The sequence below is a fragment of the Mytilus galloprovincialis genome, chromosome 4, assembly GCF_965363235.1.
Source record: "Mytilus galloprovincialis chromosome 4, xbMytGall1.hap1.1, whole genome shotgun sequence".
NCBI classification, from domain to species: domain Eukaryota; kingdom Metazoa; phylum Mollusca; class Bivalvia; order Mytilida; family Mytilidae; genus Mytilus; species Mytilus galloprovincialis.
Window position 1 is genome coordinate 101,587,809 of NC_134841.1, and position 26,127 is coordinate 101,613,935.

General features: G+C 31.3%; 1 protein-coding gene across 3 annotated transcripts; it reads right to left on the reverse strand.

The window, feature by feature from the left end:
• Nucleotides 1–205: 205 nt before the first annotated feature.
• On the reverse strand, nucleotides 206–26,127 carry LOC143073641 (histamine H2 receptor-like). Of its 3 annotated transcripts, none has more exons than XM_076249329.1 (2): nucleotides 25,993–26,127; nucleotides 206–3,237 (listed from the first exon to the last, which is right to left on the reverse strand). In XM_076249329.1, exon 2 carries the CDS (start codon nucleotides 3,152–3,154, stop codon nucleotides 2,081–2,083), a length of 1,074 nt encoding a protein of 357 aa, XP_076105444.1. In that variant the 5' UTR covers nucleotides 3,155–3,237; nucleotides 25,993–26,127; the 3' UTR covers nucleotides 206–2,080. The 3 variants fall into 3 exon arrangements, with proteins under 3 accessions (XP_076105444.1, XP_076105442.1, XP_076105443.1); XM_076249327.1 differs by lacking the exon at nucleotides 25,993–26,127 and adding an exon at nucleotides 23,480–23,613; XM_076249328.1 differs by lacking the exon at nucleotides 25,993–26,127 and adding an exon at nucleotides 8,118–8,439.

Sequence of the window (26,127 nt, forward strand, 5' to 3'; positions counted from 1 at the left end):
AAATGCTCATTTAATTATCTGCTGGGTTTTTAACACGACAGAACACGGTGAAAGCTAGATTATAGAACAAATGTAAATATGGTTAACGCACCATATACTCGTTATATTTCAGGTACAACTTACCTTCACCTTAATTAGAAGAACAAAAAGTCAGGTAAATGTGAAATATCCTGAAAGTCTCCTCAAATGATAATAATCAAATGTATTTGAAAGGGAACATATTTAATTAAAAAGAAGACAACAAAATAACAGTAAATGTGTTCAATAACAGTGAAATTGATAAAGTAACAATTAAATATCTACAATAACAATGAAATTGACAAAGTAACAAATAAATATCTACAATACCAATAGTGATATCGATGTTTCTGTAGCAGCAACTTTTTTTTATGTAGCGTTTGTTTAAAGCCAGGTCTCATTCATATCACAAAAGATTTTACAATTATCGAAAAAAATGTCAATAATAAGTTCTACATAAAAGAAAAATCATTGTCACAGTTTAGGTACGGGTAAGTTAGACAGCATCTCATAAAGTTATTGTATTTTCTTTTCTGTTTTAGAAATTGTCTGCTAATAGTCAACGAAAAGAATAAAATATTCTTTTATTTATATCATATGAATTTTATGTTTCCGAAGCGCTTTTTTTGGTTAAATTACAAATATGATAACTATTCTGATATCATGAAGTCACAAATTAAGGTCACAGTTGTTCACCCATGTTCTAATCTCAAGATAGTTAAATCGATGCAAAACTAAGTCTAAAATTTGATGCATTGTATCATAATTGTATACAATAACATTACTTGTTTGGCGCTAAATTACTTTTGATGTCATCGATAAATGTAAAATCGTCGAAAACCCTTTGAATTGGAATTTATAATACTCCTTCTTCTTTTGATTCTACAATGTATCAAAAACTTCACATACTAAGATTTTACTTTATGTGGTAGAAGATAAAAGTGACTTTCAACAATACTGTAAAGGAGAAGATATTTTCAAACCTTCTTTATATAAATCATTGACATCTGAAGGATACATCAACATTAAAAATACCACAGTGAATTCGTTTGAATATTCTATGAATTAACATCAGTAAAGAGTTTTTCCAAAATGTTAATCTGTTAGAAATCAGTTCTAATAGCTTCGAATTGTGTATTATGTACATGCTTTAAACTTTTAAACTTCTTGATTGTTAGATGAAATAGCATAGAAAAAATTGCCATTTTGGTCTCGTTTTAATAACTTAATAATATTAATGATATTACAATATAAGCATAACGACACTTACAAAAATATATTTTGCTACAAAATTGTCGTATTAGAATTTGGTGACACGAGTAAAAAAATCTTGTAGGTTATGCTGTTGCTTATAATATAATCAAAGCCCATTTGTTTATATGATATATTACATGAAACTTTATCTCTTATTTGTTTATAACGTTCCCGTTGTGTCTCTTCTGACATTTCTGCGTTAAAGTGACAAAACTATATCAATTATTAATTGAAAAATTCAATTAACATTATATCGCAAAGATTGATTTTTATATATAATTTTTAGAAAATATAAGGAGCCTGGTAATAATTCTTAACATTACTTTTCCTGCAATAGCAAATGTCTATATTTCTTCTTTTCTTGTTACAATTTTCCCTATCGATTCAAAATTTGATTTCTTTGTCCATCATATTTGGATCATGGAGGGAATATTATATTCAAATGACGAAAATAAACTTCAAAGGAAATTAACACAATAGTTGTATTCTACATAAAACGCAATAAATGATTCAGTTGTCTGCTGAGAAACGTACAATAAGGACTGCGTTTTATTAATATGTTCACCACTATTTTTTGTGTATTTGTACTGATTACTATAATTAAGGTGTACTGTTTTACATATATTGGAAGAAGCATTGTTTTGTAAATCGGAATTCAAGGCACATCGTACACATATATATTGACCCAATTAGAACCAGTTGACAGTTGGTTAGCAAATTAATATGCGCATTCACCGTAACATTGTAAACTTTTTCTGCTTTAAAGGATGATTGAAATTGATTATCATACGCTTTAGATAATACCAGCCTAGTCAAATAGGTCCGCGGGATCTCTTCCAGAAGAATTGCCGTTTTTATCTGTACTTGAATTAACACGAAAGCGACCATCTCCTAAACAACATACCGATAGCAAAAGGAATCTTGCTCTTCTTCGGAAACTCTTATACATGGCAGAATAAACGAATACGTTAGAAAAGCTGTTGCAATTTGCCAACCACATTGTAGCAAATCGGAAATTGGACGGAATATCATTGATATTTGTTAAACTCATTAGAATAACCTGAATAACGTATGGTCCCCACGATATGAAATAAACAACGGTAGCAATAGTTAACAATTTGACTGCTCTCATTTCGCCCTGTCCTGAACTTCTGCTTGTTCTCCAAATTGCTACCATTCTTCTAGAGTCTATAACTTTTCTTGTAACTTTGAAATTTGTGTATATGATTATACATGCTGAAATTATAGGAATATATAATGCTGTAATCACGCAGAACCATTTATATTCCCAATATAGACCACAAATCATTTCATCCTTACTATACTGGTAATATATAAAGTTAGATTTGGTCGGCAAAGGCGCAAAAAATGTAACAACTGCTATGAACCATAGTAATATTATAGTGGAGACAACCTTTGATGGAGTTAGTAAACATCTAGATTTCAATGGCCGAACGATTGCAAAGTAACGGTCTATACTTATTAAAGACAAACTCCATATGGATATTGTAACTGAAGTACCATGGATAATACCAGCAATCTGGCACCAGACGTCTCCATATGGCCAGGAACCAGTAAAAGCAGGTATGATACAAGGGAAACAGGAAATTAATCCAACTAACAGATCACTTATGCTAAGATTTAATATACAGATGCGGGTTATTCGTGGAAGCTGCACTGTTTTCTGAATAACTAGAATGTTTATAATGTTGCTGAAAATTATAGAACATGATATCAAAAGAACTAAACAAGATTTAATATACGTTCCTTTTTCTGTTAGTATATTTATCGGAGAAACTGTGCCATTTGAGATGACCAAAGAAAATACGGTGAAGTTTTTATTATTGTGGCATCCTGTGAAATCGTTGCAATTATACTCCATTTAATCTGATGTCATAATCTGATCGTCTAATCGAGTCTATCTAATCACATGTATTGTCTTCTTTTATGGGCCCGTTTAGAAATCTGAAATTGAAAAAAAAAACTTCTACAAACTTCTGCTTTGATAACAAAAAACAAACGCTGATTTCATTTATGGAATGTTGTGAATTCTATACTTCATTTTTTCAATAATTGTCTTAACTAAAAGCAGAATGATATGCAGCGTAATATACGACATATACTTTTGACAGAGGACAATGTCTGTTGTGTTTTCGATATATTATTTGATAATCCGATATATACAAAGGAGTAGGTCCAGTAAGACCCCTCTTTTGCCTCAAAATATAGCAGTTTTACAAAATTGTTAAAATGTAAACTTTTAGTTATTCATTGGAAATTAGAATGCTTCTGCTACATGAAAGTGGGCTGTTTTTAACAATACAGTGCACATATATCGGGTACTAGCATAATTAAGTCATGCTAAATTACTGAAATCTTTACAATTTTAGGATTTTTGTTAAATTTTAAACGGTCTTAAATGAAAGTGGCAGCATTTGTGTTCACTCTTAATATTGAAATATAAGTTGTATATGATGATAATACATACCATATATAAAGGTTGAGGGTGAACACGGAAACCATCTGAAAAGTTATATTTTTTGGCATATTTGATAGATTTTTCATATTTAAGTTTGAATCGGAGCGTTTTTAACGAAATAAATCAGTTAAAATCTTTCACACAAACCAATTAAATCAACTGAAATAGACACTTAAGTGTTTAAAAGTGTTCAAAATCTTTCGTAAGATGAATTTGAAATTTGAGGCTAAAATCGGCCCTTACCGGACCTACTCCTTTGAGCAGGGAAACTGTATGCTTTATACAATTTCAAATAAAGGTAACAGAAGTATACCGCAGTTCAAAGTAAAATAAAAAAATAACGAACTCCAAAGATTATTCAACACGAAAAGCTCTTAATAAAATGGCAAAATCAAAATCTCAAAACTTAAACGAAAGGAAAACAACTGTCATAGACTGTTTATATCTAGAAATTGACTATGAGGGTCGGTTGAAAACCAAACTTTACGACGAAAGAGATAATTTCGACTTTCCAATTGGGAAGCTGAAATCATCACTTCGTAATTTGTGCGGACGCCATCACTATTTGGTTCACTGTTATGGATTATCTGTTATATAGATGATATTGGATATGTTCCTTATGTCGTAACTACAATCCCGATCCCTTTTCACGAATGTGACCTACCGAATTAGAATTTTTACCTTTATTTGTGACATTTTTACCGATTGTGTCTGTTAGTTTTGTTCACGCATCATTATCAATATTATTACATTTAACGCTACTGTCGTACAAGTGAGAGGTTTAGCGCTGTAAAACCAGGTTCAATCTACAATTTTTTTCTTTTTGAAAATGCCTTTACCAAGTCAAGGATATGACAGTTAATGTCCATTCGTTTTTGATGTGTGTTGTCATTTGATTTTGTCACTTGGTTGGGGACTTTCCGATTGAATTTTCCTCGGAGTTCAGTATATTTCTGATTTTACTTTTTACACATCGTTGTCCATATAATGGAATTTGACGCGACTGTCATACAAGTGAAAGATTTAACTAGCCATAAAACCAGGTTTGATCCACCATTTTCTACATAAGAAACGGATATACCAAGTTAGGAATATGACAGCTGTTATCCATCCGTTTGATGTGTTGGAACTTTTAATTTTGCCATTAGATTAGGAACTTTTCTTTTTGAATTTTCCACGGAGTTCAGTATTTTGTGATTTTACTTTTTACACTAAAAAGTTTTTCTTAAGATATTGAATCAAGAACTGAAAGGTTAAAAATCCTCTCAAATGTTGCCATAATATCAATGAACTATTTCTTTTGAAAGTTTGATAAATGATTCGAGGATATAAGCCAAGATCAGCTGTGATATTATAAATAAGGTTTCTAGGCTACCAAATTGTATTATCTATTCAAATATTGATAACAATAGTTTTCTAAATATATAAACATGTGCATCGCTATAATAGCAAAGATCTGATGTATCCTTCATTTGATTCCTTCCATATTAATCAGTCTATAATAATTATATAATAGCTTTGACGCAGAAAGAACAGGAAGTAAACACATTATTATCTTAACGTATAGAGTTCTTAGTACTTTTGTGTATTTATTAGTTTTTGAAATTTGAAATTCTATTATTCCACATAAGATATAATCATTATAAACAAGCAGTATAATACAAAGAGGTCCACAGACATTTGACTACAGTATTATTATACAAGGAAATTGCAATCTTTAAACCCAGGGTTCAAGAATTATGGACAATAAATGGTCTCCCACATGATAAGGGGAAATATTAGCCTTCAAATGGATTCTCAGTTGTATAAGAATAAAACAAAAAATGTAATCTATTTTTATTTGCCCGATATTTACACCAAAAACATTAAACATTGTGTTACATACATTATAGAAGAGGGACGAAAGATACCAAAGGGACAGTCAAACTCATAAATCGAAAATAAACTGACAACGCCATTGGCTAAAAATTAAAAAGACAAAAAGACAAACATATAGTTTATGTATATATTTTACATGCTCATATAATATTTGAATCCAATATTTTTAGAATATCTTACAGAATTGTAATATGCCACATATTTGTATACTTCATCAAATTGCTATGTTACTCGCTATACAAAAACTCATATCCACTTTATTTAAAATCTAGTAGGTAGTTGTCTCATTGGCAATAATACCGACTCTTTAATTTGCATACTTAGACTTTTTTAAGTACTTGTCAGGTGGTTTGTCTTAAAACTTCACCATGTTTTCCGATTTTTGCAAATGAAAAAAAAAAACAGTAACTTTTTTCCAATAATAATTGTACTTAAAATCCGAAGTTTAAGACATTTTATCTTTTAAAAACACATTTAAAGATATAAGAGTATTTATTCAATTCGTTATAACACAGGGAAGGCACAATCATTTGATATCAGGGTTCTGATTCAGGGAAGGTAGAATCATTGGTATTAGGATTCCCATTCATAGAGAGCAGACCCGTTTGATATCTGGATTCTGAATTAGAGGAAGAATTATTTGGTTTCTGAGAAGGTAGACGCAATTGATATTTGGATTTTGATTAAAAGAAGGCAAATTCATTTGTTATCAGGATTCTGATCCAGAGAAGTAAGAATCATTTTAATCAAGATTCTGTTTCAGAGAAGACAGAATCATTGTTATTAGGATTCTGATTTAGAGAAGTGAGAATCATTTTAATCAAGATTCTGTTTCAGAGAAGGCAGAATCATTGTTATCAGTATTCTGATTCAGAGCAGGCAGAATCATTGTTATCCGGATTCTGATTCAGAGAAGTGAGAATCATTTTAATCAAGATTTTGTTTCAGAGAAAGCAGAATCATTGTTATGAGGATTCTGATTCAGAGAAGTATGATTCATATCTAGATTCTGTTTCAGAGAATGCAGAATCGTTTGTTATCAGGATTCTGATTCATAGAAAGCAGACTTGTTTGATATCATTATTTTGATTCATGTCAAACCGACTTATTTGATAGCAGGATTCTGATTCATAGAAGGCAGACTCATTTAATATCAGGATTCCGATTTAGAAAAGGCAGAATATTTAAAGAAGACAGAAGCATAATATATCAAGATTTTGATTTATAGAAGGCAGAATAATTTGATATCAGGATTCTGATTCAGAGAAGGCAAAATATTTATATCAGGATTCTTCTGATTCAGAGACGACACAATAGTTTTAAACTTATTTTATAATACACGGACTTGCAATGCATATATAATATTAAGTGAATTTTACATAATAATCGATTTTCAAGTAACGTTGTTAGAATTATAATGTCAAAATTTTTCTTATGGTAGAGTGTTGTAAGAAAATTCCAGTAGAGTGTTTTCATATATTTGTTGAACTATTTAAAAGTGACTTTTGTTAGAACGAACACAATATGAAATGGCAGACAGAAAAATATGGTATGTAAGATAATATTTAGTAAACGATAGCTGATGTATAGTAAACATGGTTAAAATGGCATGGCATATATCTAAATAGCTGGAAGCTTACAAGAACTGATGTATCATAATTATCTCTAGGGTTTGGTTAAAATGGTAGATTTAATATATGAATAGGTGTCTGCTTACCCAAATATGATGACTAATATATAGATAGTTGACAGTTTACCTCAAAATAGCTGATGTATCAGACAAATCTCCGAGCTTTTTTTACAATGCGATGACTCCTATATCTATAGAAACAGCTTACCTCAAGATAGCAAATGTATCATATAAATATCCGGGCTTATGTTACAATACGATGGCTACTATATGAATACTAATAGTAGTTGTCAGTTCATCTCAAGATAGTTGATGTTTTATAAACATCTCTGTGTTTTTTATGTCCCACCTACGATAGAAGAGGGGCATTATGTTTTCTGGTATGTGCGTCCGTCCGTCCGTATGTTCGTCTGTTCGTCCGTCCGTTCGTTCGTTTGTCTCGCTTCAGGTTAAAGTTTTTGGTCAAGGTAGTTTTTGATGAAGTTGAAGTCCAATCAACTTGAAACTTAGTATACATGTTCCCTATGATATTATCTTTCTAATTTAAATGCCAAATTAGAGTTTTTACACCAATTTCATGGTCCACCGAACATAGAAAATGATAGTGCAAGTTTGAGGTTAAAGTTTTTGGTCAAGGTAGTTTCGGATGAAGGTGAAGTCCAATCAACTTAAAACTTAGTATACATGTTCCCTATGATATGATCTTTCTAATTTAAATGCCAAATTAGAGTTTTTACACCAATTTCATGTTTCGCTAAACATAGAAAATGATAGTGCGAGTGGGGCATCTGTGTACTATGGACACATTCTTGTTTTAAATGTTATAGGAAATATATAAATAAATAGGTGACCGCTTACCCCAAATTAGCTCATGCATTGTATATATCTCCGGGTTTTTGTTACCATATCATGGCTTCTATATAAATAGTTGTCATCGTAACTCACAATAGCCGATTTATCAAAGACATTCTAATATTTTGCCAAAATGGCATGGCATATATATTTAAATGTATGAATGCACTGTATGCTTTCCTGCAATTGAATAATTATTTATCCTCATTAATTTTTTTCTCATCCAAACAGCTCATATTTGCAATACAGTATACAACTGTGGGTTGAGCAGCTGTTCTTTTATTATAACATAATCGCCAATACTGTCACAAGGTTCAACATCCAATTAAAAAATCCCTGATATTGTTGTCAATAATATACCAGTTATTGTAAGATATTTGATAAGGACACAAAGAGAAAATGAACATTGTCAAATATATGGTCAATTAATGATTCTCAACAATTTTAATATTGTTTGGACAAAACATCAATGTCTCATTCCTATAAAATAATTACAACAGAAAAACATCTTATGAGTTATCTTTCAGGTCATATGAACAACTTTAGACATATGCGCATTTTATTTACAGCTTTATTCTCGTATAACCTACATCTCCTTTTAAACATATGCATTCACCCGCAGTACAAAAGAAGCCTTTTCTACTGCGCGTTCAAAATAAAATCTTACTTACTAGATAGGAAATTCAAGTTTAAAATTTACCACCAAGTTTCTCGAATTTAATAGGCGCTTGAAGTAGTTTTTACCTCCATTATGTAAATAAAATGTAAAGACTTTGATCAGAGGACAGTTGATTTCATCAATGAACTAGAGATTTTTTTAAACTTCTATCCGAACAGCAATAGTCATATCTTCAACTGACATAACTGATGAAGCATATTATTAAAAGACATAATAAATAAAGCGAACTAAACGACCCTAAGGTATATGAGCATTAATCTTGAATGCACATGGGACAGCTATCTATTGACACAAAGTGATTTAAATATCAAACATGCCATGTATATTGGAAGAGCTGTGGGATTTAGGTCATGTAGACAACTCAAAGACAAATGATTTTCAAAATTAAAAACTAAATAAATATGAAAATTAAAAAAAAAAACATTAATATTTCATAAATTGTATCCGTCTGAGGCGCTTTTCTGGAATTAACCTTCATCAGGAAAGCTAAAGTCGAACATTTGAACGCCAAATATATATAAGAACTGAAACAGTTGAAGACCTTGGGTTGAAGTCATAAAATTTTGCTCAGTGCTTGGAGCACAAAAATCATACTCGAAACATTAAATCCAGCATTTTGATTGGTTGATTTTGGAGTATGAGTACAAAAAACTGACTCGAAAGTTTTATGACTTCAAGCCTTAAAAGGACCAAAATATAAAAACCAAACCCATTAAGCACACTTACACTAACAAATAAAAAAACACAACTTGAAAAGTTTAAAAAATATATGACAGAAAAACTTAGAAAATAATATTTTTTATATTATATAAGAATTCAGAAATACAATTGTGTTAAATATCTACAATAACAAATAGGGAGTTTGAATCGTTGCAAGCAGAAGAACAAAAACATGACCTTTCAAACTACGCTAAATATAAGCCTCATTTGCATATACTTGAAGTGATATCGGCATTTAAAGAAAGCACAATTGATTAACTTTAAAAAAAATCAAAACAAAAGTTATGAATAAACACATACAATGTGTTTCTGATTCAAAACAAAACACGCCAAGTGGACACAAACTGATACGGCAAAGCAATAAAGAAACCAAGACAAAAGGAGATGAAAATAATAACTGGTACTAAAGAGGTTGTTGATTTATAATCAGGTATCTGAAAACTGCCATATTTCATTGAAAGCCGAAACATTTTCAGACATTAAATACCGATACATGCTAACGTTTCATTTATAAATTGTTTATTCAATATAACAGCAGTTACATACAAGGTGTCAGACCACCAATTAAAAATCCCAATCTGTTCAACTAAATTTTGCAATATTCACAGCTTTCTCAATATTTTACCTTAAGTTTAACTTCATAGAAACCAGGTATATCCTGAATTGTACATGTATCAGCTTTCTTCAAGCCAATTTTCACCATACCTTTAAAGCCTTCTAACAAAAAAAACTTACCTTCGAACAGAGGTACTCCAAAAATAACCCCTGGCTTTCTAGAAATCTTAAATTAGTATACTATATATGGAGCGCATTAATCCTCAATATTTAATGCAAACTCGATTTATGAGTTTGACTGTCCCTCTGGTATCTTTAGTCCCTCTTTCATAGACAAGTAAATTTTGGCTCACAATGGTATAGATATACTTCCCTTTCAGGTAAAAAAACCACTAATTCATAGCCCTATTGCTTTCTATGTCAAAATCTGAAACTTAGAGCATTACTGGCTACTTTGTCTTAAGTTCAAATAAAATGGCAGTTATTTCATGTCAAAACTACCTTATCCTGAGTTGTGCTGACAAATATAACATACCTTTAATTGTGTATTATGAGTTTGACTGTCCCTCTGGTATCTTTCGTCCCTCTTTTTGAGAGTACTGATTCCCGGAAGTTTGATAGTACAAAAACAGGAACTTCTGATCTGAACAACAGGTCAAATGTGCCCTTTTATCAAAATTTCATATACCTCTCTTTTATTCAAATAAATATTTCAACAAGGAATCTACAGTGATCCCAAGTCCCAAAACTTTCATTTGATATACCAACTAACCAAATATACCCGCTATTAACAAAGATACGGCTATGCGTAGGAACTATTTTGTTTATAATATGTACTACTTTCTTTCCGACCGGGCCTGAATTTGTGGTTATATACCTTCACCAAAAGTTTCATTTCTGCAAATAAGTAAACAAGGGCATCAAAATCACTATTTTGTGTCAGATTAGGGCTGCTTTTACGTTCTAAATTGGAGGGAGTAATTAGTGGTTTGACACCTACAATGCCATCAAATACAAACGAAAGAAAAAAATTCAACTCCCTGCTTCACCTAGCATGATATGGTGTATGTGTGTATGCGTGTGTGTGTGTTTGAACATCAGTGAGAGGAGATTAATGAGTAAGTTTAAAAACTATAAGCTACACAACAACAGTATGATATTCCAAACTTCTGATTTTAGTCGGCACCATGAGGTTATACCCGATTATCATCGAGAATACTTTTTTGAAATCTTGTGAATCAAATATATTTTGCTATCTTGAATCCTTGAACTATATTCACATTATATTTCTGTCTTATATCTAAGGTAAGTTTAATATATACTGGACGCCTTCTTCTCCGTAAACGTCTTAAATCAAGGACGCCAATCCTCTCGCACACCTGCCTTATTCAGTTCTTTGTGTGATTTTCTAACTGCTAAGCATTGTTTTTTTAGTTTTTAAATATTAAAGAAAAAAAACCCAAAAAACTGTAGTAAAATAAAGGCAACAGTATTATACCGCTGTTCAAAATTCAATAATCGATGGAGACAACAAGAAATCCGGGATACAAACTGAAACCGAGGGAAACACATTTTACTAAAAAGAATCGTGCAAAAGGAAAAACAATGTCAAATCTCTTCTGTTAAGAAAAAATCTTGGAAATGATGTATGGGTCTTATCGGTCGAATAGGGTATGTTCATTAAATTGCACTCCTTGTATGGATAACAACCTTTGTCTCAATGTTTTCAATTTGATTTTAATTAATAAAAACAATACATTTTCCTTCAGATAATAATGTTGTTTGCAATTGAGCAGGATTTAAAAATGACATATCACAACTTTTTATATACATTTTTGTAGATACAGATGAATAGAATAAACTAAATAAACTTTTTATATCAATTATTTTAGAGACAGATTAATAGAATACACTAAACAAACCCTTGTTTAATGACAAATGTCTTTTAATGGAGTAAGATACATAACAAATGCTATGATTACTTCCCTATAAAAAGAAAAGTATGCACTACCTTCGGGAAGATTGAGGCAGTCGTTTTAATACATCACGCAGAAGGGTTTCCGCCGGATGTTTGTCAAATAATGTAACCTGCAAGTTATTTGCTGAAAGAACGTACAGCCTTATAGTTGTATTGAATGCAATATGATCTTACTTTATAACAAAAGCATGAATACAAGTAAATAGCAAATTTCTTGGGAACATTTTACTTGTTCTTGTTTTAGTATATACTGACTCCTTTTATTCCTGTTATCTTTGATAAAAAGGGATAACACATATTAGACTTATAAGTCTGTACGCCAGACGAGAGTTTCGTCTACAAAGTGACGCTTGGATAAACGAAGTGAAAAAAAACAAATCAAGTTGAAGAGCATTGAGGACCAAAGATTTCGAAAGGTTTTGACAAATACAGCCAATGTAATCTATTCAAGTGGTAGATATCCTTCATTTTTCGAACAATTTGAAGAATTGTTAGAAGGTAATTTATAAATAAGACTATATGAATTACGAAAGGTTGACTCCTAGGCAGGTGCAGTTTCTTTTTTTAATCGCCATTGGTTGTTTGAGTTCACCGCAGTACAAAAAGAAAGCATCACTGTATGTAAAGTTTATGTAATATTTATTTGTCTTTTCTTTCGGACTTGGTATATCTTAATATTATAACGTTGACTTTGATACACCAGTCGCGCGTTTTGTCTACACATGAATCATCAGTGACACTTAGATCAAAATAGTTAGAAAGCCAAACAAGTATAAAGTTGAAAATCATTGATAAAGATAATTTACATGAGTATTTCTAAATGAGCAAATACCGTTTTTTTGATATAACGATATATTCATCATACAATATGTGTGACATACAAGATAAGACACCTTATTGTAATGTATAAGAATCGAAATAAGTACAGCGTTGAACGTAGGATATATTGAATGAAGCATGAAAGCGCTTCGTGATAAAAATGCTCGCGTTTCCAATACTTTTAAAACCCTATAAAATTAGATGCTTTTACTTCTGATAAATACATTTTTTAATACGACAATCATGACATAATGGGTTAAGTCAGCTAGGGTTTGCGTGTTTTTCTATCGAAACGTTGTGACGGAAAGCACTTGTAGTCATAGATGTTGCAATGATTTAAAATTAAAATAGAGCTTTCGAAATACCTCTGTCAATCAAAATTGCGGAATAATATGTAATGAAAATTAACAAACAAAAAAGTCAAACGATTAGAAAAAAATATCAAAGGTTTTCAATATTCTTTAGTACAATTAAGATACAAAAACAAATTTATTCTTATAGTCCAGTGTAAAAAGCATTTTAGAATTTTACTATTAAGATTGAGATTTATAAGGCGTTGTTGACAAGAATTATGTAATTAAAAAAGGTATTCTCAGACACGTCATGTACTTTCCTGGTAAAAGAACAGTATTAAATTGCATTGGTGTCTGATGTACCAATATTAAGTACTTTCAATTAAATATGTATTATCATACGTGTATCATACACGCCTTATACTACTTTGGTTACATATAATTGAAGTCATAAAATTGTCACATCCCTTACAGCATCGTAATATAAAACATCGAATACTGATGACATTCAAAAGATGAAATGATACCACCATATAATTTAAGAAGTAATATTTCTAATTCCTACTTCATTTGATATGTATATAATGAAATTATACCTTACAACGCATTGATATAGTATTCAATTTAATTAATATAAAGGTATACCTTAAAGGATTTTGCGTCGAATAAGAAAATCACGATTCTCCTTAGGTAAATCAATTATACCAAAGAAGACCTCTACCAAGTCAGGAATATGACATTTGGTATCAATTCGTTTGATGTGTTTGAGCTTTTGATTCTATCATTTGATAAGGGACTTTTGGTTTGAAATTTCCCAGGAGTTCAGTATTTTTGTCATTTCACTTTTTTACACGGTTCAATAAAATTGAGAATGGAAATGGGGAATGTGTCAAAGAGACAACAACCCGACCAAATAAAAAACAACAGCAGAGGGTCACCAACAGGTCTTCAATGTAGCGAGAAATTCCCGCATCCGGAGGCGTCCTTCAGCTGGCCCCTAAACAAATATATACTAGTCCAGTGATAATGAACGCCATACTAATTTCCAAATTGTACACAAGAAACTATAATTAAAATAATACAAGACTAACAAAGGCCAGAGGCTTCTGACTTGGGACAGGCGCAAAAATGCGGCGGGGTTAAACATGTTTGTGAGATCTCAACCCTCCCCCTATACCTCTAACCAATGTAGAAAAGTAAACGCATAACAATACGCACATTAAAATTCAGTTCAAGAGAAGTCCGAGTTTGATGTCAGAAGATGTAACCAAAGAAAATAAACAAAATGACAATAATACATAAATAACAACAGACTACTAGCAGTTAACTGACATGCCAGCTCCAGACTTCAATTAAACTGACTAAAAGATTATGATTTCATCATATGAACATCAGGCACAATCCTTCCCGTTAGGGGTTTAGTATCATACCATCATAACATATATGAGAAGAACATAACCCGTGTCATGCCAACAACTGTTTTTAGAATAAATGTGTTTAGTTCCGATGCAAAGACCTTATCAGTGACTCAATATTAACGCCAAAATATGCAATCTTTAATGACTTGACAACAGTATCGTAGTTATATCCCTTCTCAATAAGTCTATTCAAAGGTTTTGTAAGTTTCTGAGGTGAATACTGACACCTTTTTGCTTTATAAAGAATATTTCCATAAAAAATTGGATGTGAAATACCTGAACGTATTAGAAGTCTGCATGTTGAGCTATATTTACGAATGATGTCTTTATACCGATGATAAAATTTAGTAAATGTTTTGACTAGTTTGTGATATCGAAAATCCTGGTGTAATAATTTTTCAGTAATACATAAATTTCTCTCGTTAAAATCTAAAAAATTATTACATACACGAGCGAATCGTACAAGTTGAGATATATAAACACCGTAAGATGGTGACAAGGGAATGTCACCATCTAAAAACGGATAAGTAACGATAGGAAATGAAAAATCATCCCTTTTATCATAAATTTTAGTATTCAGCTTTCCGCTAGTGATATAGATATCACGATCGAGAAAAGGGCAGTGGTCATTGTTAGTATTAGCTTGATTTAAAGTAAGTTCAACAGGATAAATTTCATTAATATACATACTGAAGTCGTCATTATTGAGAGCCAAAATAACATCGCAATTCTTTTGCAGACAAGTTTCATTGTTTTTTGTGTTATTGTTACCCCGAATGAATTGTTTCGTGGTCTCTCATAAATTTCAGGTCTTGTTATTATGGTGTTTTGTTATATTTATTTTGCTTTAACTGTAAAACAATTTTGGTCCAGAACATACTTGTTTATGATTGAACAATACTATTCACTGACTATTTATGAAATTCACATAAGATGTTTAGCTTTTTTTTGCAACTTTGAAAAACGAACTAAAAATAGAACTACTCTAAATTCTACCCTCAGTACGACTTTTAAAGATATGAGTAAGGCAATGTTCATATCAAAAACGAATAATACATGCGAAGTTTCATTCACGGATTTATGTAAAAAGTCCTGTGCGTTTTCCCTTTCTTTTTATGTTTTCAATTTATGGTCGATCGAATGATTTGCAACATGAACCGGGAGATGTTCTTGGCGGCATTTGTTCTGTTGACGTCTTTAATGTGTTTTAAGATTTATTTCAATATTCGAACCCTTAATGATTTATTCAAATAACAGAGAAGCAAGTAAAATAAAAAGAATGGTCTCAAATCCATTCTGTATTTCCTATCGGAAACCTGTTTTCACTATCAATCAAGCATCTAATTAAAATCATTACAGACGACAATTAACATGATTCACTCTAGTCAACATTATACAAAATTATCGTGTGTTTGTCGGAAGTGAAGGAAAGTGTTTTATATTTTCATATTAAGGTGTGTGAATGCAAAAGACAGGAACATTAATGAAAATCGTTTTCTTTTCCAAGAACAACATTCTAAAGATCAATATGCTGTCTTTAAAAAATACAAGTCTAAATACAATTTCCAAAGCACTTAATCGTCCGAGTCTAGACCGGCAGTGAATAAATTTCACAGACTACATCAAACATCTGTCATGTACATAAGATACGACAATGTTAAGACATAGCTTAAGCCGTGACAACTATGTACGTGCTTCCTGACTTCGGTCAGGTTTAGGAATATATAACGGTGGTGCATTGTCAGGCAGTTCCGCCAGAAACCTTTCTTTATATTTAGATTTTCGTACTAGTTTTAGTTTGACAGAGAGTTTGGACAAAGGAATCTCCATCAGTGCCTGATAAAAAAAAATGTTTTACAGAACTATATATATATATATATATATAGACGAGTTGTATATACATAGTGGACACAGCCATGTATCACCATCATTGCTGTTGATCCGATGGATAAAACTGTTGTATACTTTTCACTGACTCAGACGTACTTATAAATATAATTATTTTCTGTGACTGTATCTTGTATTAATTTGTAGGATCATCTACTATAGATAATTGAGCTGATCTGTAACAATAACATCTACATGCCTTATATATCATGTACTGTAGTACGCTGCTAGATTAAAACTGACGAGAAAAGGTAACACACGGCCACCGAAAGCTTTATTATTGTGAAGCCCAGGTGGTCGTGTGGTCTAGAGGGACGGCTACAGTGCAGGCGATTTGGTGTCACGATAGATCAGTAGCATGGGTTCGAATCCCGGCTAGGGAAGAACAAAAAATTTGCAAAAGCAAATTTACAGATCTAACATTGTTGGGTTGATGTTTAGACGAGTTATATATATATATATATATATATATACTTTGTCTCAAATTTAGCACAACGATATTAGATTAGCAAAGTTTATATCACAATTTTCTTCTTCTTTCAGAGTGATTGGAACCCCTGAGTGTGAGATATCGTGGGAACACCGCCTCAAAGAACTATATATATATATATATATATATATATATATATATATATACATAATTTGTCGCAAATTTAACACAACAATGTTAGATCAGCAAATTTGATTTCACAATTTTTCTTCTTCTTTCAGCGTGATTGGAACCCCTGAATGTGAGACCTCGTGGGAACACCGCCTTAAAGAACTATATATGTATACATAATTTGTCCCAAATTTAGTGCAACAAGGTAAGGTCAGCAAATTTGCTCTCACAGTCATTTTATTTTTCTCAACGTGATTCGAACACCTAGATCTGAGACATAGCGGGAACAACGCCTTCACTTTGTCCAGCACCTTAGATATTTCGACTATCTAGGCTATGAACTATAACTTTTGGTATATCTTGCCAATCGACTGTTTTTTGTGTCTGTCGTAAAGGATGATCATTTGACTTACCTGTTATAAATATGCCATATAAAATATTTACAGTTGGTAAGACTGCATATGGCTTGAAAAGAAGATTGAAGGTTTTTTTTCAACTAAAACGACAACCATTATTAAATGCTATTTATAGAAATTCATCCAGCTGAACTATTGATAATTGATTTCAGTTAGATGATAACACAGAGAAAATTATTAATTAAATCGTATTTCATCTTTAAAGAATAGTAGCTTGGATACTTCATCGATTCAGTTGTCCCGTTCCACTTACTACGGACGCTGGTCCTCTTAATCAATAAAAATAAACACCCAGTTGTAAATTACAAATAGCGATATTATAAAGACAGAGAGGATGACAATATAAAAGCTACTACAAATCAAACATTTCCACGGTCCTCCATGAATACTCATTACATTACAAAGCTCATAATTTAGTACGACAGACAAGTGTTTTGTCTACATAAGACTCATCAGTGTTCCTCTAATGTAATCCATTAAATACCAACATCACGATAATAGCGTCCGTTAAACTTTATTTTCCGGAAAACTTATTATCTTTCAAACCGTTTGAAGGTTAAATTTCTTCTTTTAAAATAAATGTGGAAAAATCAAAAGCTGCACGTGAGGTCATAACTTGATGTTATATTGACTGACTACTTTGAGGGTATAGTTCTAGCTCCTACTAGAAGGAGTAAATAATACATATATCGTTGTCGCACTGTTTGATCATGTGATACTGTTGTGTATTGCCCGTAACACGTAAAGGCACCTTGTATTGTCATTAAAAAGAGCTGGTGATCAATAACACTGTACATTTAGAAAAAAATTATGCTGGCGTTCGTGATTGGAAAAGTTCACCAATTGACAAAAAAGTATATTTAAAGTTTTGAGCTTTCAGAATACACAAAATAATGCTAACACAATTTAAAATGAAAGTTTTGATTTCTACGAAATATATACGTCGCTAATTTTGCAAAAAATGAAAATATCTTCTGTTTTGCACCGTTCTATTTGATTATGTTATACATGTCTGCATATGTACGGTACATTTGTACAATAAAATTAGGTATATCAATTTGTAAATAATACCTGTATGGGTTGTTCTATATCATAAAAATTGAAATAATAAAACAAAAAATAAACGAAATCCGGGGGGGAAGTCCAAACGGGAAGTCCCTCAGCCAATGGTAAAATCATAAAGCTCAAACACACAAAACGAATGTATAACAACTGTCACATTCCTGACTTGGTACAGGCATTTTCTAATGTAGAAAAGTTTTTCTTTTATAGATATAAATATTTCGTATAGACGTTTGACTGTACTTAAGAAAAAAGTATTACAATTGGACATTACATTATTATTTTCTACGATGAAGTCTCTAACAGAGCTTGTAAATTAAAGTACAAACCAAATGCACTTATTGGATTTTTTTTCCATAAATCTGAAAACACATACACTCCATGTGGATTCATTTGGATATTTGGTTCGATTACAATCATATTTTATATCTCTATTTTTCATACTTTTTGCCAATGAAACATTGCAGTACAACTACATGATAACCAACTATTGTCAATCTTCTAATTTGCATTGTGCCTGCATGAGTAATCTATAATTGTATGTATATGAACTGAACAGTTTACAGTTATAACTAAGATGAACAAGAAATACGAGTTATGATCAATTGTACTATTACACTATTTACCGGATTTGTTATAACATAAGCAACACGACGGGTGCCACAAGTGGAGCAGGATCTGCTTATCCTTCCGGAGCACTTTTGACCACCCCTAGTTGTTTTTAATTTTTAGCCTTGGCGTTGTCAGTTTATTTTCGATTTATGAGTTTGACTGTCCCTTTGGTATCTTTCGTCCCTCTTTTGTACTCTCAGAAGGTAAGCGGAAAGTTTGCCATACTATGTTCTTAGTCACCTTTTAAGTGCAAATGTGTGTTCGGACGCCACCACGAGTAGGTTTATCCTTTAAATATCGGTTTCCCAGATGACCAAAGATGTATGCCAATTGTCATAACAACAATCCCGACTTCTTTTTCTTGAACGTGACCTTCCGAATTAGACTTATCACAAAATTTACACTTTCATGACCAACTCGACGGGTGACACATGGTGGGTTGGGTACAATACACTTACAGAGCATATGAGATCAACCCCAGTTGTTTGTAGGGTTCGTGTTGCTCAGTATTTAGTTTTCTATGTTAGGGTTTTTGGACATGTTGTTTGTCTTTTTGACGCTTTTCTTGTTTTGCCATAACATCTATTATTGTCAGCCCGTTTCTACTTATGAGTTTAAACATCCCTTTTATATCTCCTTTTTTGAACACAAGCTATTTTCGTCAGATGTTCTAGATTAGTTTCGATGTCATTTTTAATAACTTCTTTTTCTCCGTGAAAACAATATTTTCAGTGCTTATTTTTCTGCATCGCAGTTTAAATGAAAAAAAATATCACTTAATTTCCAAGACAAATACAGCAAATCACAATATCATATCAAATATTGATTGATAGCTCAGCAAATATTTATCCGCCTATTAATGACGATAACTTTGAAATAATAAGAATACATATATGTAAACTACATGAGCTTTTTAGTCTGCCCCCTTTTTTTTATGTTTTTGACCTTTTAAAATTCCTTTGTTTCCTTAGGGTTTAGTTTGTAACCCGAATTCGTTTTCTCTTAATCGATTAGTGGTATACTACTGTTGCCTTTATTTATAGCGCATCGTGATCTCTGAATTTAATTTTTATCCGTACAATACTTGTTTTTAAATTAAAACATAGCAAATTTCGGTTTGTAATACATCTGAAATAACTTATGCTACAAAATCCTGTCAATATTATGAACTTATATTTTGACATTGTACGTCTTTACAATCAATCCTTTAGATGCGTATCAATTTTGAAATACTTTAGTTTGGGCGATCATGAATTATTTGTCATTAGCCAAGTCCAAGTCGACCTTAACATCAATTACTCATAAATTGGGACTTATATGTCTTTTGTTATTGTTGGTTGCTGTCTGTGATATTTATCTTTCTGTGTTGATTTTTCATAAAACCGTGATTTTGTTGTCTTTTCTAACCGTCAAACACAGGATGTGTCATAAAGACTAGAGGGTTGTGTGTTATTGTTACATTTTTACAGATACATTTTGTTCTGTTTAATGGCCAGAGAAGGTTACTTGTTTCCGTTCAGACATAAAAGTGATGTAAAATTTTTGAACCCAATTAGCTATTTGTTTTTATTTCCTTTAGTTTTGTGATGACAAAAAAAGTCTATAATTGTCATATCTATTAGCTGCTGGCATAACCCAAAAAGATATATTTTCCCAAAATATCAGATATAAAGCACCAACTGACAGTTAATCATTATAAGGCAATCAATATAATGATCTTTATATAATGCAAAGATTATAAAGGCCTAAAACTAAAGCGATTACTCCTTTCATCAATGAATGATACTTAATCTTCAAGGGAAATTTAGATTATTAATTTATGTTATTAAGCTTATTGAAATAAAAATCAAGAGTATTAGTACTATCACACTCATAAGAAAATAATAATAACAAACAAACCGAACTCCAATGTAAATTCAAAAAAAGGAACCCATGGAAACTGTTAAAATCAAACGTTTGACTGTATGAATGAACAGAACCGGAATACAAACGAACTGCAATATTCCTTTCCTAATAAAGAAATTTAACGAAAAAAATGGTCAGTTAAACCTGCTTTAATATGTAGCAAAACCTGTCACTTGTATGGGAGTTGTTTATAGCTCCGTTATACTGACAAAATCGGGTTAGCAACCCAAACCGACAAAACAGGTTGTGTAAAATATATCACAGACAAACAGGACAACTGTAGTTGAAAGTGTATTTTCCAAAGACGCTTACAAAAATGTTTTGTAGTATAAACGAAAATCCGAAAACATCCAAACCTTAAATAATCACAATTTATCATATATTTCAAAGCATTTTTGACAGTTCGGACTCTAAATGATATAAAAAAAATGGACGTGCATTTGTGTTCGCCTTCAATCCAGAAGGTTTTATCAACCACCGAAATATATGTCATTATGCAGGTTTAATAAAAAAAAAACAAACGGGGCTATAAGTCAAAGAAGTACTCGTACACATTGTTACATCGGTTTTTTAAGACGTATAAGGTTTTATGATTATCAAATGGATAATGTGATTAACCATCGGATACTGTCTTTTGTTCCCGGAAAACAAAAACATATTTTTATAGAAAGACGACAAATATACCTAATCATATTGGCTATGAATTACTTATATATCTTTAATCCTGTCTAGACAAATAATTTTTCAATTGTCCAACATCTATGAAGGGCCGAGAAATATGCATAAAAGTAATCAGTCTGCAGACGATGCGACAAAATAAAACAATAATTCTAGAAAACAATTCCCGGGAAAACACCTAAAATTTAATAAAACAAATGTTCGGGACTCTATGAAAATACTAAAACTTCAGCAAAAACTGAAACACATGTACAAAACTGCAAAGAAAATATTGATTAATAATAAAAGCGAAAACAACACAATGAAATGTAATTACAAACTTTGAAAAACGAGACCCACATTGAACACATATAATTTGCTTTTCAACTTCGTAATTATATTATTATAGGTTTAGAGATTTCAGTAGTCTTTACTATTGCACTACATGCCATCAATACAGTCATTTTATGTTAATTAGTTTTCATAGAATGCTAACATAACTGTAAACTGAATCTTTTTACTAGCCCAGTAATATATAGCTTTAGTAAACTTTTAATGGAAAATCTGATGTCCATGCTCTTCAACTTCGTAATTAATTTTGATTCGCGGCACTTGGCCCCAGAACATAGTTATTTCGTAGTGCATTTCTTTTAGATAATAAATTCAAATAAAAAAAAATCGCACCTGCTCTTTCTCAAAAAGATTTTTACAGTGTAGTGTACTACTAGTGGGAAAATAATATCAAAATTATAGAAACTTCCATCAGCTCTAACTCAAAATATTGACGATTCTGTGTTAAAGGGGTCTAAAATTCAGCTTGACAGCTTCAGATGTACTAAATCTTGACCTTTTTTAACTGGACCAAATCACTCTTTAATATCAAGATTCAGAACCCAAATTTTTTTCAACATGTAATTTTAGCACCCAATATTTTTTAACATCTAATTCCATCCCCCTACTTTATATTTTATGCATTAAATATCAAGAAATTAATATGGAAAGTGCATAAAAAAAATATTGCAAGTTATACACTGTTCACACCATGGACTATATTCGTAGACAACAAAAATCAAAGCACGATAACTGTGTCCTTGGATCACTTATAAGTTATATGTGGGTAAAATTCTTGTTTGGTGTTATAAAGCCTAGTATTTTTGATAATTTGAGTTTGTATATTTAAAATAATGTAATCTTGTACTGGCAAACCAATAAAAGAATAATTTATCAGCAAATTTTTCGTGCTTAATTTAGCCTTCTTATCTTTATTTATTTGAGCGCTCCTGTTGAATCTTATGACGAAGAAATGCGTATCTGGTGTAACAAATTATATATAAAAAAGAATAAGTGATATGATTGCCAATGAGACAACTCTCCACAAGCGACCAAAGTGACATAGATTTTAACAAATATGCCTGGTATCTATGATGAGTTCTTATATCAAATTCAAATTTGATATATAAATGGAACATTAATGATTGTCATTTTTATTATGTAAAATAATTATGATAAAAGTAATTTAATAATACAAAAAACGATAATTGTGATACTTACAATAATAATAGATAATTAAATTATATAGATGTTATAAGTAATGTGGCTTTCAAATTACCAATTGGAAATGAAGTTATAAAAGAACAGTTTCGGTTGAAAAAAAAAATCACAAAAATACTGAACTCCGTGGAAAGTTCATAACAGAAGGTTCCATACTCAAGTATTGGCTTTTGCCTATATTTATTTATAAGGTTACATGCTAAAAACAGTCTTACCTTCATGTATCCCTCAACCTGATGCCAATTGATTAGGAATATGAAAATGCAATAACCACCAAGGGACTACTTTTGCCTTAAATCAGTTGACAGACTTAGTATAGGCTTCCGGAGAAATCCGGAAACTGATAACGTACTTAGTATCAATATTATCTGATTAACACAAAATCTGTGATAATACATATAAAATGGATTCTATTTGACAAAAACATCTCATAAATCAAACAAAACGCATGTTATAAATATCAAACAACTTGAAGGTCTCTAGTAACAAAATTATTCAAAATTATTCTGAACATAAAATGCTTACTTCTGAGAGTGTTGCTAATGTTGAAGACCGCATGATACATATATATAAGCACACATAATTACTTAAAGAGGGGCACAAATTACCAGAGCGACATTCGAACTCATAAATCGAAAATAAACTGAAAACGCCATGTCTGAAAAAGAAAAAGACAAACAGACAAACAATAGGACACAAATCATAACATAGATAAATAATGACTAAGCAACACGAACCCAAACCAAACACTGGAGGTGATCGCGGGTGCACCGGAAGGGTACGAAGACCTTGCTTGCTATGTGGCACACGTTGTGTTTCTCGTTGTAGTAAAAAACCATTAACAATTCTAATTCGGAAGGTCACATTCGTAAAAAGGAAACGGGATTGAAGTTACGACATTATGTAGCAGTTAGAAAAATAATAAGGAAGCACAAAAAGTGCAACAGAAATAAGGCTAAGGGTTCAGGAGAAGATAGAAGAAAAAATAGCATTCATGACATGGATTAAAAAAAAAGTAAATCACAAAAATACTGAAAATTCAAAACTTATCAAATGACATAATCAAAAACTCATACACACCAACGAATGATAACAACTGTCATATTCATCTCACTTGTACGACAGTCGTATCAAATTATATCATATTGACAACGATGTGTAAACAAACAAACAGACATACTAGGTAAAATGTCAAAAATAGGGTTACAACAGTCAACATTGTGTTATAATCTTAATTGCTATGAAAACAAACAAGTATGTAACAAAGAAGCACAAAAAGGCATATAGACAAAGCACATTAGCAAAAAAGAAAGACAAGAATACAAAAATTGTACCACAGAACAATAACACAATGATGGGATGAATAAGTACAGAGCCACACAATATGTAGCAAAGAAATACAAAAAGGCACACAGACAAAGCACATTAGCAAAAACTAGGTAAAATTATGGTCTCTTAGCGGAAATGTTTTGTGCATTTCAGACTTATATTTGCCCCGTAAATGAGTACATCGGATACCACATGTTCAACTTATTGTTTTTTGTTTTATTATCTTATATATATAATTATTGAAATTAAAACAAAAAAAAAAAAAAAACAAAAAAAAATTGATGAACCTTTCGCTTCCGAAGCGTTTTCAAAGGATTATCTTCATCAATAATGCTTATATCCAAACATTTAAGTCGGGAATGTATTGATACGTTTAAAGCTACAAGCTGTGTTACCTAGGAGGATTCGAAACCATGAAAACTACGAAATTAAGTATCCTCTAAAATGCAACTTTTCCTTAATCCTCAACAATAATTATTAACTCACTAAATAATTCATTCCACAGTTGTTGACACGTTGTGTTCATTTCCAAATCTTCAAAGCCGTATTCGCTAATGCTTATAATAACTTATTTAATTAGAAAGTGCTTAATGCGAACCAGATGTTCTACCTTGGTTAGGATACATCACATATTATATCTGTCATTGGTAATTAATCATTGAAGTTCAGGGAAAAGAGGCCACCTTTATGTTTCCAATGTGTCAATGTGTACCAATATTGGCAATAACCAAGTATGCCTATTAATGGTCAATAGTCTTTATTGAATGTCACTGGTAAATTATATATGTGGTTATAATTTGGATCAGCGTTAATACTCAGCACACCAAAAATAGTGAAAATCTAAGGAATTATATGTAACAAAATTATTTTTTTTAGACAAACTGTTCTAAATGTCGGTATGTTGCATTATAATCTGTTTATCAGATTGGAGAAACAATACAATGGAAAAGATTTTTGTGATGTAAATAATTGTAAATTTGTTTAGCCTCAAGATACCATAATTCATATTCTTCGAGGTAACACGTGTTCCCGCTTCTAATAGCTTCCTTTACAAAGGTCTACATTTTGTACAACAATCATCAATATCATAAATTTTGATGTATATAGAACAAAACACCTTTTCACAATTAAATTAGTTTTAGGTTTTTGATGGATTTTTTTATTATTGCTTATCTGACATAGTCATATAAAAAACAAATTATTGAGGTATTGATTAAGAGTCACGTATACTATTAATAACTTATATTTCAAATTAAGATATGTTAGAGATCTAATTAGAATTTCTAATCAGAAAATAGATGAATAAAATAGTCTTTTGTAGACGAAACGCGCGTCTGGCGTATATACAAAATTTGGTCCTGGTATCTATGATGAGTTTATATACTAATACTTTTCTTACCTTGGCTTGTTTGTGCTGCTATTCATAAAATCAAATTACATTTTATGAAAAGACCTTGTTAATTAGCAAATACCAAAACAACAATATGATTTCCTAATAAATCCAGATATTTACGACTGCGCAACAAAACAAGAA